The sequence below is a fragment of the Delphinapterus leucas genome, chromosome 2 (assembly GCF_059928025.1).
Source record: "Delphinapterus leucas isolate spDelLeu-1000000601 "Yukka" chromosome 2, BTC_Dleu_Yukka2, whole genome shotgun sequence".
NCBI classification, from domain to species: domain Eukaryota; kingdom Metazoa; phylum Chordata; class Mammalia; order Artiodactyla; family Monodontidae; genus Delphinapterus; species Delphinapterus leucas.
In genome coordinates, this window is record NC_143130.1 from 154,173,810 (window position 1) to 154,191,960 (window position 18,151).

General features: G+C 42.9%; 1 protein-coding gene and 1 pseudogene across 2 annotated transcripts in view; one reads left to right on the forward strand and one right to left on the reverse strand.

The window, feature by feature from the left end:
• Positions 1 to 17,387, reverse strand: part of TMED10 (transmembrane p24 trafficking protein 10) — a 44,133-nt gene extending 26,746 nt beyond the window's left edge. The window contains exon 1 of one of the 2 annotated variants that reach the window (XM_089907977.1): positions 16,883 to 17,387. In XM_089907977.1, the coding sequence (XP_089764103.1) occupies positions 16,883 to 17,107 (225 nt within the window). In that variant the 5' untranslated portion in view covers positions 17,108 to 17,387. The remainder of the gene's footprint in view (positions 1 to 16,882) is intronic. The other variant, XM_022576520.3, reaches the window with a different exon arrangement.
• On the forward strand, positions 8,096 to 10,520 carry LOC111176240 (aurora kinase B pseudogene; annotated as a pseudogene).
• Positions 17,388 to 18,151: the final 764 nt, after the last annotated feature.

An 18,151-nucleotide genomic window follows, 5' to 3' on the forward strand; every position in this document is an offset into this window, starting at 1 on the left:
CATCTAAATTCCCTAAGAGTAACAGCAGTAATATTAACCAAGTATCTTCTGCCATGAATGATATTGATCATTCATTAATTTGTCAAACATTTAAGATGCCTGGATCTGCACTGGTCACTGGAGAAATAGGATGTGGAAGATGGTTCCCATCTTCGAAGGGCTTAAGAGTATAAATAGGAGAAGAATAAGAAATGAGACAACTTCGCTGCAGTGTGGAGAGTGCGTCTGTGCCATGGGATTATGGAGGGTCACAGAGTGTATCGTGGAGGAGGTGACACAGGAGCTGAGTCATGAAGGATGAGTTGCAATCAAGGGAAGAATAGGAGTAAAGACATTCAGGGTAGAAGAGACAGCAAATACGAAGGCTTAGGTCCAGAAAAACAAAACAGAACAAAAACATGGTATCATCATAACACTAATAGCTAATATTTATTAAGCACTTACTAAATGCTGAGTATTGTGCCAAGGCCTTTATATGCACTTTTTACTTGATCTTCACTATAACCCTACAGGTAAGAAGTATTTTTTCTCCCATGTTCCACAGGAGGAAACTGAGGCACAGAGAAGTTAAGTGGCTGGAGAGATACTAGCCAGATCATGTAGAACTACAACATCATGCTAAGGAGTTTATTGCGCACCAAGTGGGAAAGGCAATGAAGAATTTGAAACCAGAGTGATGCGATTCAACTTGAAGTTTAGAAAGATAAATCTGATAACACTGTGAAGACAGACTCAAGAGGGACAATACTAGAGACAAGAAGATGTGTTAGGACACTAACCCAGTACTCCAGGTTAGAGATGATGAAGGCTTTGTGTATGGAGAGAAGGGGCCACATCTGAGGAATTTCAAAAATGGAGGAAAAAAATAAGTTAAAATAAATAAATAAATAAATAAAATAAAAACGGAGAGCCCAGGGACTTCCCTGGTGGTCCAGTGGGTAAGACTCTGCGCCCCTAATGCAGGGGGCCCGGGTTTGATCCCTGGTCGGGGAACTAGATCCCGCATGCATACTGCAACGAAGATCCCGCACGCCTCAACTAAGACCCGGCGCAAGCTAAATAACTAAATAAATACTTAAAAACAAACAAACAAAAAAAGCGGAGAGCCCACAGGACAAGACCAAAAAGTGAATGCCCACAAAGACCAAGCAAGCAGTATACACTGAGTCTAACGGGCCAGCACAAGTCCACGGGGTGTGGTGAACAATGTGGCAGACAGGAGACAGGCCGGTCTCAAGGGAGAAACCAATTACTACCATGGCATGCCAGCTTTTCAGACAATCTAATTCTCCAAAAGAACCTAAACATTTTAACTGTTATTTGAAATCTCCTAGTTTTTAAATCCTCACAACCAATCCCAACATTTGAAAAACTATCTCAAGGCCAAACAAATAATGTCTATAGGGGCTTCCCTGGTGGCGCAATGGTTGAGAGTCCGCCTGCCAATGCAGGGGACATGGGTTCGTGCCCCAGTCTGGGAGGAACCCACATGCCGCGGAGCGGCTGGGCCCGTGAGCCATGGCCACTGAGCCTGCGCGTCCGGAGCCTGTGCTCTGCAACAGGAGAGGCCACAGCAGTGAGAGGCCTGCGTACTGCAAAAAAAAAATGTCTATAGAAACAACTTCTGGGCCACCGATATCTGACCTCTGCATAGGACAGGAAGAAAGCTGGCTAAAATCACACAAAAGAACTGTTGGGCAGCACTGAGGTGAGAGCTGAGATCAGGGACCATGGATTTCTAGTGGCCGCACCTAGCAGCCAGGATGCAGGAGCAAAGAAAAGTATTATATGATTTAGGTCTGGGGTCTACACCTGAGTGGTTTGGAAGGATACGGGGATTAAGGAATTATGTTATAAACTTTACCTACATAGTCTTTAATCCTCACAACAATCCAAGAGAGACCAGTCTTATTATCCCCATTTTACTGAGGCAGAAACTTCGTAATTTGTTCATTATCACAGAGCTAATAAATTGTGTAGGTAGATTTGAAGACAGGGTCTAAAACCTATGCTCTTTCCACATTCCATGTTGCAGCCCCACAGCAGGAATGGCTGAAGGAAGTGGAATGCACAGAAGCCAAGAAAGACTAACAGAATCTGATGGATTCTTTGGGTTGGTGCAAGTCAGAGAGTCTGAGAGTCCTCTTGAGTGGGACATGGCACTGTTCAGTCTGCATTCTCCACCTTAGAGGGATTAGCAGGCAGCCACAAGGTAGAGGCCTTGAAGTCAGCAATAAATAAACAATCTGCATGGGAATATTTAGCCCTGAAAATTCCTAAAGGCCTCTTGTTCATGTGATACTTCTCCTGAATTATCAACTAAAAGAAAAAGCCAAACAAAGGACAATTCAACTTAATCAGACTTACAAGACTTGGCATAAATTTGCCCAACCAGGTTATTTCCTAGAAGAACAGCTTATGATCTCTTTGCATTCTCCTAAGATTTTTTTTTTAATACATGTGCCCTAGAATACTTTTATTTATTTTTTATTTTAAATTTATTTATTTATTTTTATATTTTTTTATTTTTTGGCTGTGTTGGGTCTTTGTTTCTGTGTGAGGGCTTTCTCTAGTTGTGGCAAGCAGGGGCCACTCTTCATTATGGTGCGCGGGCCTCTCACTATGGTGGCCTCTCTTGTTGCGGAGCACAGGCTCCAGACGCACAGGCTCAGTAGTTGTGGCTCATGGGCCTAGTTGCTCCGCGGCATGTGGGATCTTCCCAGACCAGGGCTCGAACCTGTGTCCCCTGCATTGGCAGGCAGATTCTCAACCACTGAGCCACCAGGGAAGCCCCTCTCCTAAGATTTTAAAAGGGTTCTTCAAAAATAATTATTTAAGGACAGGAGCCTCTTTAGATGACAAATGATCCTAGGTACAGGTCAGAAAACTCTTATTAAGCAGTGGCAAAAATCCTTCATTGAGTACTCTGCAAAATGAATTAAGAAGTCTGCCATGTTTTTCTGAAAGACTCGAATACAATCCACACTTCCAACTGGTTCTCGGAAGGAGTAAAAATTGTTTAAATTGTCTTCTTCTACACTGTACTGAGGAACTATAGTCATGGTAGAACCACTTGCATTGCTGGTTCTTTCTATGACATCTGAAAATGTATTAAAGACGCAAATATTTTACAAGAGGCTGAAGGCAAAACACCCATCACTGCCTATACCATTTATCAGCATGAAATTTACCTCCTGGAAATAGTGTGTGATAATGATCACATTTCCATCAGTGTCTCCACATTTCTATACTCCCTATGACCTTCAGATGACACAACTATATAAGGGTATCTATCCAGACATCTGGAAATCCAGACAGGCAACTTGACAATTTAACCTTCATGTTAGGCTCTTATAGACTGTTGGGGATTCTAACAGATCCCAGAATTTTTCTGAAAATCAGTAGGTTTCCCACGTAGTTCATAACTTTGCAGTTATTAAGGAGCCAAGCCACTGACCTTAAAAAAGAAAGAAAAGGGCTTCCCTGGTGGCGCAGTGGTTGAGAGTCCGTCTGCCGATGCAGGGGACACGGGTTCTTGCTTCGCAACAGGAGAGGCCACAACAGTGGGAGGTCCGCGTACCGCAAAAAAAAAAAAAAAAAAAAACTGGGCAAATCTCAGTGACTAGCCAGAGCCGGCAAAGTCTAATAGGCCAAAATAATGGTTTTAAATTTCTTTAATTAAAATGTTCTGATTACAGATCACTTTAAAAGATCATCTGGTTTCTCAAAAATTAAGAGATTTTATTTTTTCTTCTTAAATTCTACTAGAGAACCACCTTGGTAATATGATAACTGCCACTTTCACCTACTATAACAGCAAACCCTTAAAGGATTCCCCCTTAACAATAAAAACATAAAACTTACTGTAAAGTTCTTAACCAAAGGTAATATCAAGGCATAAAATTTGCCCATGTGACATCAAGGAATGGGAATAAAGATTTCTTTCTAGATAACACCTTCTGAAGAAAAGCAAACCAAAGTTCACAACTTACAAAGTAGGGAAGAAAGTGTTAATTGTATATATATGCACAGTAGCTGATGTCAAGAATATGTGAATACTCACACCAAAACCATCAAATAAGTGAGAATACAGGTCCACTGGGAAAACAAGACTTATTTAGAATTGGATTTTCTTGGACGATTCTAGGCAGTGGCCAGAGAAAACAGGTTCTTGAGCAGTTCTTCTGCTCCTGAAGCCTGCCCCCCTTCCTTGACCACACATTCAAGATAATACCCTGCCTACTTCAAAAGGATCTTTAAGTAGCTTAGGCCCAAACACTAGGCAAATAAAGCAATTAGGAATTAAGGAATACAGTTCACCTGGAGGAAGAAACTAATAGGCACTATCAAGAACCTGAACTAAGCAAATGGTATGTGCATAATAAATTTGGCTCTCAGTTTTCTGGAAGCCGAGACTAAGAGAGAAACAAGTTGGGTTACACATCATTTGTTTTCTGCTGAAAGCTCACAAACTTATCTTCAGAGATAATTTTCCTGGAACTAAACAAGAACAGTTTATCAGGAAGGTTCTTGTGAAAGGACTGTGACCAATATTAGACTCTCCACTTTCAACCACAGCCTTGCTAAAGATAGAAATACAATTCAGATGGATGCTTTTAGTGACCCTCCATAACAATCTGCCTGACCTAATAACGCAGAGGTGGGACCTGAAGGAACTGGATGAACGCTCGCGAACCGCGGGCCTCTGCTCTTTAGCACCACTTCTCTCCCCATCCTAGCTCCTCTTGCTGCTCAGGGAATTCTCAGCCTTACCCTAAAGTTGCAAGAAGGCTGGGGCTACTTTTGGCCACTTGCTGCTACCACAAGTGTGTTTGAAAAAAAAAAAAAAGTGTCAGGAAAAGATACCTTAAAAATAATACTACCCATCCAGATCTTGGTTTCTAATACCATTCTCCAATAAAAGGGAACCAGGGCTCCTTGGAGAAATGGCTGACCCCAGGACTGGAACAAGAAATACACAAGATGAGCCTGGGGCATCTTGTAGTGCCAGAAAGTAAAGAAGCGCTGGAAAACAAAACAAGACAAAAAACAACAGGGGTTTGTCAAAGGGACACAGGAGCCAAATGAAAGAGCTCTCAAAGGCCAAAGCTGTAACAATTTGAGCAACAAAATAAAGCAGTATTGGATTGTAATTCAATATATAAATACCCAGGAATCCATAATGATATAAATGATTAAACAAGCAAACAAACAAACAAGTTGGGAGAGAAGAAGAAAATCTCCCATGCAGAACACTCTCAGATAATTTATGAAATTTTAGAAAAAGCACCCTCAAGGAGGTCAAGCATACTCCCCACTCAAGTGTGGGCTGCACATAGTGACTTCCTTCCAAAGAGCACAGCATAGAAAGGGGGGGGGAGAGTAACTTTACAGTGGACAAACCTGACAAACACTACCTCTGCCAGATGATCAAGGTCAATATAACAGTGATAATTCATGTTGACAATATGCTCCCTTGGCATGATATGATGAAAATGACCCTTTACCTTTGTGGTCTTCCTCCCCAAAACCCTTAATTCCAGTTTCATCATGAGGAAAACATCAGACGAATACCAATAGAGGGGTATCCTACAAAATACTTGACCAGTACTCCTCAAAACTCAAACGGCTGTCAAAAACAAGGAATATCTGAGAAACTGTCATAATCTAGAGGAGCCCAAAGAAATACGACTAAATGTAATATATCCAGGATGGGATCCTGGGACAGGAAAAAAGGACATTAGGTAAAAACTAAGGGAATCTGAATAAAGTATAGACTTTAGTTAATAATAATGTATAAATACTTGTTCATTGTGACAGACAAAATGTATCATACTAACATAAGATATTAACAATAGGGGAAACTGGCTGTGGGGTATATGGGAACTGTATTATCTTCACTGTTCTTCTGTAAATCTAAAACTGTTCTAAGATAAAAAGCTTATGTAAAAAAATGCTATTCAGAAAGATGAAGTCAAACACGTACATACACACGCACACGCACACATATACACATACACCTCCAGATTCTCAAGAAATTTATAATCAAAGCCAAGCAAGTAAATAAACATTTTCATATACTTTTTATGTTGTAAATACAAATAGTTAATTTGGACAAGTCTATACCTACCCTTATAAAATGACATATGATCTACGGGGGAGGTGGGAAGTCTGTGTATTTCTAATGGCACAGGTCACACATTGCTTTCATTTGCTGAATCAGCTCCATACCCCACCAGTCCAAGAATATGTTAAAAACCAAAAGCCAAATCCACGTCTTTCCGGGTGTGCTACCATATCAGCAGAGGTCAATCAGCTTGCAGCTTTAGTGAAACTCTGAAGATGTAATTTCCTTCACACAGGCTCCTACCTGCACTCTGTCTTCCTCAGGTTTATGACCAATCTGGGGTATAATACTGAGTATACAATGTGTACATATTATTTTAAGGCTAACCATAAACCTTGCAACTCCTGAATGACTAACTCAGGAATTCAGAAACAGCCAAGTCCCTTGGAGAAGCTCTATACATTGAACAAAAATGAACCAAAACAGAAACACCTACCCTTTTCTCCTTTTGAGAGATAGTACAGCATAGTAGTTAGACTGAAGGTTCTAGAGTCAGGCCTCAGGTTGGTGTTCAAATCACAGCTGGGCCACTTGGTAGCTGTAAGGCCTTGGATATGTTCCTTAACCTCTCTGTGCCTCATATGTAAAATAAGAACAAGAGTATGTACTTTACAAGGTTATTGTGAAAATTAAATTTAATAAAGGTAAAGTGCCTAGAACAGTGTTTGGCAGCTGGCAAGCACTCAGTAAGTGTAATTATTAGCATTGTCGTTGTTACTGTTAGCATTTTTGCTATTATGGTAACTGCTTGTTAGTGATAACTCAGAACTCCACAAACAATTAGGTCACTAACCATACTTTCAATCTAAAAGTGCTAATAGATGGCAAACTAGATAAAGTAGTCTGCATCGACTAAACCCAGGGGTGACTAGGGCCTAAATGGTTGTTGCATGGAGACAGGAAAAGACAGACAGGTAAACCTCAAGGAAGCAGCAGTAAGATTTAGAAACTGAAGAGATACAAAATGCCTAACAAAGCAGGTATTCAACGAATCATTTTAGCTGCTAACAGGGGATAGAAAGAAATACCAGATGACTTCAGCAATTCCTGCAAGTGTTTTACCCAATAAGTAATAAACTACATGAAGGACCCAATAACATTAAGTGTGGGGAGAGGAGAAGAGAGGACTGTGGGTGCATATATAATGATCAGGGGTTGTGGGTCTATACGCTTCATTTGGTAATAGTTCACAGTGAATCTTAAACTGTGGCGTCCAATCAGAAAGAACACCAAATCACTGAAGATGCTGTAGTTTTACACTAGAAAAATAGCATCAGAAATACTTGCAAGAGACTACCACAAGTACTACACACTAAGAACATGGACGACTCTGTCAGCCCAGAAGCTATATTTAATGGGCAGAAAACAAATTTACTCTGATCTTTCAAACAAGAGCAAGTACCAAGTCTACCAACAGCACCTCTGAAATCCAAGGATCACATCTAGATTTTACCCAGAACAAAGTCAAACTTAGAAAGGCCATAAGCAGCATTTAGCAACACTAAATTCTTTCAAATTTCCAACACAATTCAGCAATGGCAGAGCACAGCACAGAAGTAGTTTAAGAAGGCTTATAGAAGTACTGAAAACTAGACATGGAAGATTTCCAGGTACTGGTATGATAAAAGGATAGATGCTCTCCTCCTGCTTCTATCAGCATTTACGACATTAACTCAACATAGGCAATACGTCATACTTGACTGGGGGGGTGGGAATTGGGGGGTTGCGGGGGTGGGCGGGGGGAGAAAGCTGGAGAAAGAGAGGGAGGAAGGGAGGGGAATGAGAAGGAAAGACCAGTTGCTGCCCTAACAATACTGCTGCGGGGGTGAAGCCAGATCAAATGTTTTTTTTCATACTGTTCCAAAGTTATTTACGGTAAAACCTCCAGCGTGACCCTTTCAGGCACAAACAAAGCCTTGTTCTTTCTTAACAACTAGTCCCTTGATTTCCCACACGTTGTGTTGAACAATGAGGTTGGGGGCACAGAATAAAGCAGATGACATCAATCTCCTTCAAGTCGGAGGCTTGTTTCAGAGCCCAAATTCTGGTCTGTGGCCAGCTGGCTGATTTCACAGAGGGCTCTACTGTCCAGGATGCCAGGCTGCGTATGCATTTGGGGGCCATGGCTCAGGATCAACCACCAGTTAGCAATTCACACAAGAAACAACACAGAAGTCACTGCACCTCACTAGATTACCTTTATAAATCTGTTCCCTTTTCCTAGAAACTAGGCTCAGTCTTCAGAAGTCATCATAAAGATATGTGTAGCAATTTCAAATTCTAAGCAGCCCCCTTTTCTAGACCAGTTGAAAAGAGAGAAGGCTGGGGACAATTGTTGAACAAGAGAAATTTAAATGAAGTAACAGAGGCAGGTTCAGTCATTTGCCAGTCTGCCAGGGGCCAGGGGCGTGGGCTGTGCCATGGGCTCCAGTTCCCTCCCCTTTTCCCTCTAAGGATCCATAAGGAGACTGTCTATGCATGGCCCTACGGCCAGCAGATGGCTCAGTCTGGCCTCAGAGAGTCCTCCGGAAGGAGCCTGTAACCCCATCTGCACTTGTCCTCATGAGTCGCTCCAACGCCCAGCCCACAGGTGCCCCTGTCCAGAAGGTGGTGGAGAACAGCAGTGGGACCCCACGCTTCTCAATGAGTTCCTTCCCAATTGACGACTTTGAGACTGGGAGTCCTCTGGGCAAAGGCAAGTTTGGAAATGTGTACTGGGCTTGGGAGAAGAAAAGCCATTTCATCGTGGTGCTCCAAGTCCTCTTCAAGTCTCAGGTAGAGAAGGAGGGTGTGGAGCACCAGCTGCACAGGGAGACTGAAATCCAGGCCCATCCGCAGCATCCCAACATCTTGCGTCTCTACAGCTACTTCTATGACTGGCAAGGATCTCCTTGATTCTGGAGTATGCCCTCCCGGTGGGAGCTCTACAAGAACATGCAGAAGAGCTGTACTTTTTTTTTTTTTTTTTTTTTTGCGGTATGCGGGCCTCTCACTGTTGTGGCCTCTCCCATTGCGGAGCACAGGCTCCGGACGCGCAGGCTCAGCGGCCATGGCTCACGAGCCCAGCCGCTCCGCGGCATGTGGGATCCTCCCAGACCGGGGCACGAACCCGCGTCTCCTGCATTGGCAGGACTCCCAACCACGGCGCCACCAGGGAAGCCCCCAGAGCTGCACTTTTGACGAGCAGTGTACAGCCACGACCATGGAGGAGCTGGCAGATGCTCTGATATACTGCCACGGGAAGAAGGTGATTCACAGAGACATAAAGCCAGAGAATCTGCTCTTGGGGCTCCACGGAGAGCCGAAGGTTGCCGACTTCGGCTGGTCTGTGCACGCCCCCTCCCTGAGGAGGAAGACAATGTGTGGCACTCTGGACTACATGCCCCCAGAGATGATTGAGGGGCGCATGCACAACGAAAAGGTGGATCTGTGGTGCATCAGAGTGTTCTGCTATGAGCTGCTGGTGGGAAACCCCACCTTCGAGAGTGCTTCCCACAATGAGATGCATCGGTGCATCGTCAAGGTGGACCTGAGGTTCCCCCCTGCCATGCCTGCAGGAGCCCAGGAGCTCATCTACAAGCTGCTCAAGCATAAACCCTCAGAACGCCTACCGCTGGCCCAGGTCTCAGCCCACCCTTGGGTCCAGGCCCACTCTCGGAGGGTGCTGTTTCCCTCTGCCCTTCAGTCTGTCCCCTGAACTGTCCCTGTCATTTTCTCAGTTGTGTCTGTATGTCTACATATGTGTAGTTAGGAGGAGGGGATCCTGGCCTGTTCCCACATCTATCTTCTACCTCCTCTGTATTTAATAAACGCTGAAGCTTTTTGTACTAAATAAATAAAGTAACATATTGTTTAACTTTTACGGAGAAGGAAACACAGAGTCAGGTTTTAATTTAAAGCTAGAAATCTGTATATAATACAAAAATAAACTAGATTTTAATATTATTAAATTTTAATGTACCAATTAGCCTTCTGTACTAAACCATCTATTTATTGACCTGTTTCTAACCCACTGGACAACAGTCACATCAAATGTAAATTTGAAAAAGACATATTTTTCCTAACAGGAAAAGATCAGCCCTCAGTACAGACAACAGTAATCATGAGCTGAAGTGTAACTGTTCCAAATAAAATCAATTAAAGCTATAGCATAGGGACTTCCCTGGTGGCACAGTGGTTAAGAATCCACCTGCCAATACAGGGGACATGGGTTCAATCCCTGGTCTGGGAATATCCCACATGCCACAGAGCAACAAAGCCTGTGCACCACAACTACTGAGCCTGCGCTCTAGAGCCCGCGAGCCACAACTATTGAGCCTGTGTGCCACAACTACTGAAGCCCACGCGCCTAGAGGCCGTGCTCCACAACGAGAAGCTACCACAATGAGAAGCCCGCTCGCCGCAACTAAAGAAAGCCCGCGTGCAGCAACAAAGACCCAGTGCAGCCAAAAATAAGTAAATAAATTTATATTTAATAAAAAGCTATAGCATACACACACACACACACAAACACTCTTTTCATACAGCTTTTAGTGTGAAAAAATGTTATAAGCCAATGGTTTCCCAACTGCCAAGATCCTTCTTGATAATTTTTATGCTTAAATTGTGATAAGCATACGACTCAAGGCTGAACTCTCCAAATGATCTTGTTTGGCTTTCTCATCTGTAAGCTAGTTGGGAAACACGGGGACCATAACTGAGTGTAATATCCAAATAAAAGATAATCTCATTTAGCAAAATGAATTATTAATAGCAACAGCACTCTTGAAGAATGACAATGAAAATAAACCTTAGACCAATAAGATTATTTGGAAGAGGTTAAAAAAAGTATAAGTGATCTAAATTACCAGTAGGCTTTTCTTTCCTTTCCAGTGATGATTATGACATCTCCTCACAATTGCTTTCTCTCTTTCTGTATTTCCAAAACATAAATCACCCTTAGGCAATAACTAACTCATCTCATCCCCTAAAATTAATTCATCCTCCAATTTTCACCATTAACAAGCATTCTAAATAATAAATGGTACTGGAATCTATTAAATTATTATGGTATCATCTAGTCTTTCTGAAAATGTGGTTTTCAATTCACAGATTCTGAGTCCCTACAACGGGCTTTTATTATGGACCTGAAGTAATGAGGAAATGTCTACATTCACTATGAATGATGAGTTGGTACTTCCTGCTTCAATTCTGTGCAGCAGTCTTTAAATCTGAAACTATTTAGCCTGGTTTAGCCTCATTTTATGAAATGAGTAGGGAAGGGATAACCTCAATTGGAAATCTTAACACAAAGCACATCCCAACATGGGCCTGAAGGAGAAATCTTTGTGGAAAGAGTCCCACCCATCATTTCAATCCATTTCTCTCTCTATTCAGAAAGGCCTTCGCTGGCCACTCAAATACTTTACCCCATTAATCATGCCTTACCACCTACTGCTTGATTTTTCATTATAGTACTTATCACTACCTGACATTGTGTGTATTTTTTTTAACTTGTATTTTGTCTTTGTTCTCCACTAGAGCTCAAGGACCTTGTCTGCAATTCATTGTTATAACCCCAGCTATGTCTGGCATATACTAAGTATTAAATAAATATTTATTGAATGAATGTGAGAATCACAAAAACTCAGAATTCTTCTCATTAAAATATTCTTTATCTGGTCACTGCAATGACATAGGGTGGGGGAGTCAGATAAGCAATTCAATTTTCATTCACTAGACAGGAAAGAAGAGTACCAACATCTATGGCCCACCACAATGGGCCCTGAACAATTAAAGAATCCACCTCCATTAGCCCTTCTAACAATTCTATGAAGTCTATCATCCCCATCTTACATATAAGAGACCCAAAGAGAAAGGTTAAGTAACTCCCCTAAGACCATACACCCTTTAAATGGTGGAGCTGATGGGATCTGAACCCAAATCTGTCTGACTCCAGGTGCAGGCTCAATAAGACTAAGATATTTAACTCAGTTGTACAACAATGCCTACGTAGTATATTAAACCGAAGACACAAAGATGAATAAGACAGCAAGGAGTTCACAAAGTAAGCTGTGTCAAACAGGATGTAATGGAAGCACACAAGAGGGGTGTACAGGCAAAGACTGGTCCAGGTTAAGAGAACACTGTGTTCAAAGAACTGCAAGGTATTCAGAACAGCTAGGGGCAGGAGGAGAGAGGTGAAGAGGAAGGAAGAGGTAAAGATCAGAGATGAGGCTAGGACAGTGTCAATTCATTTGTTCATTCATTCCTTAAGTTGAAGTCCTACTATGTACCAGGCACTGTATTAGACACAGGCATTTCAATGATGATTGAGACACAGCCTCTGCTGAAGGAGCTTAAAGTCTACCTGAGGAGATGGGTAAATACAAAACTACAACACAGTGTGATACATGATAACACTGATGTATTCACTGGACATTAAGGAGCTCCTTGACAGGAAGATGATGAACGAGACAGGTCTATCAAGCCACTACACTCACAAAGATCCTTCTAAGAGAGACTGCCTCAATTAGAGCAATAACTAAATGCCAAGCCCAGCTGGCCAAGTTTTGCACTTCAGAAAGTGTCCAGTTCTCCAAACCTCAACCCAGACCACAGCTGCTTAAACCAGGGGTGGATATATGACCAAAGAGAAGATAAGCAACAGGCTGTTCAGAGACTTAGACATAAAAAAGGAGCTGAACCAATGAGATCCTTGCACTCTGGAGTCACACCTCAGAAGCTGAAATGATGCATAGAGAGAATCCTTGAGGCAGTCTGGGCCACGAGCGGTCAAAATTTAAGACAAAGCAGAACGACGTGGACAGAGGCTATGAAAAAAGGTTGCAAACTATGCTAAGGAGTGGGATCAAACCACAGATAGGTCTGTGGCCTGCACAATATATTAAACTGTTAAAAATGACACCCAACTTAACGGTCTCTAAAATACCATTTCTCACAAAAAGGAACCACAACTTCTTGGAGGAATAGCTGCGTCCAGGTCAGGGGTTTGACATACAAAAGATGAGCCTTCGGCACCTAGTTGTTCCACACAACAGGGCAGCTATCAAAGTCTAATAGGATTGTGTCAAAAGGATACAGGAGCCAAAGAGACAAGTGAGCATAGAGAACGAATGCAAATGACTAAAACAATGACTCCAAAAATTGAAATAAGCAACAATAAAAAATGATCTCAGTATAATACTTAAAACAACAAAAACAACCTTCTTCAGACTACACTGGAAATGACAAGGGCAACTTCCTTACTCTGAAAACTGTCAATAAGAAGGAATAAACTCTGCACTTACCCCGACTTTCCTTCCTGAATTATAAATTTTAGGGTAACCAAATGGCCTCAAGTGATGAATTCTTTAATAATTCCAGCTAATAAATATGAAAGGAACAACAATTAGAAAATCATCATTTCACAACCTTAATGAAACAAGTAATTTACATAAGTCATCAATGGCTTCCTAAGTGAAAGATTAATTGGAAGTTTTACATTGGAGGCTTCGGGCTATTACCATCTTGGTAGGCAGGATAACGTCCCCACCCCCCAAGAGATGTCCATAGCCTAATTTCCACACCTGTGAATATGTTACCCTACGTGGCAAAAGGGGTTTTGCAGATGTGGATTAAATTAAGGGTCGTTATAAGGGAAAGAGGGAAGCAGCACAGTCAGAGTAGATGAGATGATGGAAGCTGAGGAGGGAGACAGGTTTGGGTGGGAGAAAGGAAGAGAAAGTTTTGGAGATACTATGCTGCTGGCTTTCAAGACGGAGGAAGGGGTCACCAGCCAAAGAATGCAGGTGGTCTCTAGAAGTTGGAAAAGGCAAGTAAATGGATTCTCCCCTAGAACCTTCAGAAGGAACACAGTCCTGCTGACACCTTGATTTTAGGACTTCTGACCTCTAGAACTGTAAGATAAATGTGTGTTGTGAGCCACTAAGTTCATGGTAATTTGTTATAGCAGCAGTTGGACACTAATACACCCAACTGAACCCACTGATCTATCTTCGCAGCACTAAGGGGCACAAAAAGTACTGTGTGCTCTGCCGTGATGCCACATGAGGTACACAATACCACCCTTAAAGTAACCTCACCAAAAGATAAACCTGAATCCAGTTACATCTTTACAGCTGATTCCTTTTACAAGAAATATGGGGGAAAGAACTCGTTAAATGACACCTCAAGGAAGCAGAGACAAATCCAAAATGTAGGACGTGATTTAAGGACCTCTGACTCCAACAATACAATTTCAAGCATATAAAAAAGGCGGGGGCGGGGAGGGAGAGTGGACTGCTATAGATTAAAGCGACTTGAGTGATACAACAAATTAATTTTAAATAGATATTTTTGAGACAAGTGGAGAAATTTGAATATGAATTGGGTATTATTAGATAGCATTATGGAATTATTGTTAACTTTGCGAGGTATATTATAGTCACATAACATTGTGATTAAGTTCATAATTTTTAAGAGATTCATCCTGAAGTATGAAGGACTGAAATACCACGATATCTAGGATTTAATTTAAAACAGTTCAGCATAAAATGAGAAGGGAGAAATAGTTAAGATGAAACAAGTGTGACAAGAACCTGATAACTGTTGAATCTGGGTAATGTGTACACAGTGGACTGACTGCACTCTTCTCTATAAAACTGAAAATAAACAAATGCCAAAATTGATTTGAATTAGTTGGTGACATTTTAAAACCAGGAGCTTTCACATGAAAATCTGGATTTCTGACTTCATTTGAAAAATCAGGTGTGGCAACAGGCCCTCATCAAGAGATGAGTACTGGCTACTCCAAACTGACAGTTTCCACTACTCCCAGTTATCTCCCATTTAACATCACCATTGTTTTTCTTATAGCTGGCCCAATTCATTCATTTACATTACCTACTTGGCGTTTAGGTTAAGGACCCCAGGAGTAGTCCGATTAAGCTGGTTAGTGGCAAGAGAACAGAGCAGACATGGGGAGAGCAACTCTGTGATGGTAAAATGCTAGTGCGTAGATGCACAGAGTCCTGCTGTCAAGGTCCCTTCGGCAGCCTTGGATACAGATGTAATTCCCATAAGACTATGCTACACTATATGCTTCCTGTATTCAGTGCTTACTAAAAGCAAGGCAGTACGCCTGACATTCTGAAAAATACAAACATGAAAATAATTCCTGCCCTCAGGATACTAACAGTCTAATGAGGAAGACAAAATATAAATATAAGTAATTACAATATAAGATGAAAATAAGTGAGTTTAGGGTACTGTTCAGGGAGGTTCATATGTAAAATGCAAAGTGAGGAGTGACAAAGCATACAAAGCTTCAGGAACAGGTCATGAAGAACGCTACAGAGTACGCTGGGAAATTTACATTTTACCAGATGAAGAACAGTCAGCCACGGGAGGGTTTTAAAACGTAAGTACAAATCAGAGGGGGCAACATTAAAGATGAGAGTAAACTCTCATTGCTCAAATTCTCTGATTCTATGCACTACACATCCTTTGAAGAGCCAGAAGCACGACCCCCAAAATGTTGTATCTAAGCATATAAAATTATGCCATCATCTTTTTCTTGGCCAAAGGTGTTTGGTATCTGAAGAGAATAACAAAAGGCTGGCTCGTGGTGCAACAGCACTGAAAATAGTTTATACCTCTCAAATAAAGTTTATATAAACTGCATCTGTTACCACTACTGGGTTCCAATACCTTAAAAATAAATTATGGTCTTATTATACCTGAAGCTCTATTAAAATGTAAAAATGTTTCTTCCTGTTTAGTTCAAGACCCATTCTGTTAAAAACAAAAACCACGTGCTTATAGTGAATGAATAAAATTACCTAAAATACAATCGAATCTTGACACATATCAAATTATATTAACGTTTCAAAGATCAGGCCCAGTCATCCTAAATGTAATATGGGACCAAACGGCACTATAGTAGTAGTTGTCACCATCCAAGAGTATCACTGAAATTTACTGAAAACTTGGCCAAGTCCATACTCTGGGGTACCAAAAAGGAAAGGACTAGAGACTGAAACCGTTTTGTGACCAGTAATCGACTTTAATCAATCACAGGAATTACAAATAAAAAACAAAAAGAATAAGATTGCAGCACTTTTCTGTCACCTTACTTAACTCCCAAACTAAGAATCAATTCCAGCTCTGACACCAATATGTTCTACTACCTCTCTGAGCCTCAGTTTCCTCGTGTGTAAAATGAGGCTAACAGTATCTACTTCGTAGGGTAGTGTACGAACTAAATGGTAATATGTGTACAGTAGCACAGGACCTGACACACAGCTGATGCCCAAGAAATAACAGCTTTTTGTTATTCACAGTAAGCTTCAGTGCTTCCGTCGTTTTCCTGCAGGCATCCATGTGTCTTAAGATGCCGGTCCCTACACATAATCAGCATCCAAAGACTTCTTTGGAGACCCTAGTTACAGTTCAAGGTACCTAAGACCAAAACAGGTATAGGACCGTGACAAGGACCCAAAGTCAAGGCCGTCGCCGCTCAGCTGTCACCACATCCGCCAAGGCCGGGCGGCCCTTCAATGGGCTCCCAGCTTTGGCGCCCAGCCCCGCCCCGCGACAGCCAACAAGCGGGGTGAGGGGGCGGTCTCGACAGCTCGCCCTTTAGCGCTCCGGGAGGCCAGACCGCGCTCCGGGAGGCCAGACCGCCCTCCAGGCCTCCGCCCGCCGGACTCTCGAGTCCTCAGCTACCTCGCCGACTCTTTCAGTCTTCTCTCCCCGCCCCACCCAGTACCTCACCTTAAGATGGGTGCGTAGGCCGCCGGCGCCCCCAGACTGGTCGGTGATCTCGTACGCGCCCGTCACCAGCAGGTCCTTGTGGATCTCTTCGCGGAGGCACTTGCGGGAGTTAACAGGCAGATGGAAGGAGATGGCGAGGACCAAGGTGGGGCCAAGCAGGAGTAAAAGCAGCAACGCTAACGGGCAAGGGCCACGCTGGGCCTGTGGCCCAGAGAAACCAGACATCGTGCCGGAGACTGTTCACCACCCTGGGCCTCTATCGCGCCGGAACCGGGAGGGATCACGTAGCTCACCTCTGACCTTCCAATGCCGCTGGCGCCATTTTGGAGGCTGGCAAATAGATGAAAAATGTATAGTGAATCTTTTGAAAGGGAAGAAGGCATATGATACCACGTAATGCCTTCAAATTAAAGTGGTTAAATGAGGTTTTCTAGAAGCTTCCGGAAAAAGTTTCATTTTTGTTAAGCTCTGTGACCGCCCAGTCGACCATAGCAAGTACGGGCAGCCCAGGAAGCAATTCTCCTTGAACACCCGGAAGTAGCGCCCGCGAGTTTTAAGGTCGGTGATACCATAGCAACCAAGCCCCAATAGGAAACAGCCACAAAGCCCATCGCTGGGCCCGCCCACCAACCTCCCAGGCGCGCCGGACGTGGGGAAGAGGTTGCGTTGTCCCAGCGCTTTGCTGACAGTTGGGACATTGAGCACTTGAGAGGAAGACTTCGAGAGGCTGAGAAAAGATTCTAATTTGGCTATTAGGCGAGCGGGGGCCAGAACCTCAGAGAAGGGGTAGAGGTCACCTGGTGAATGTGAGCTGGAGGTGTCCAGTTCGTGCTCCTGAGCCGGGTATTTGGGCTGGAATAACTGATTTCTTTTCTTTTTTTAAAAATAAATTTATTTATTTATTTTTGGCAGTGTTGGGTCGTCGTTTCTGTGCGAGGGCTTTCTTTAGTTGCGGCGAGCGGGGGCCACTCTTCATCGCGGTGCGCGGGCCTTTCGCTGTCTCGGCCTCTCTTGTTGCGGAGCACAGGCTCCAGACGCGCAGGCTCAGTAGTTGTGGCTCACGGGCCCAGTTGCTCCGCGGCATGTGGGATCTTCCCAGACCAGGGCTCGAACCCGTGTTCCCTGCATTGGCAGGCAGGTTCTCAACCACTGCGCCACCTGGGAACCCCCCCTGGAATAACTGATTTCTGAATGTGCATCTTAGTTAGCAAACATTGATCACCTACTCTGCTAGGTACTATTCAAGCTAAATTTGGATTCTGTATTTAA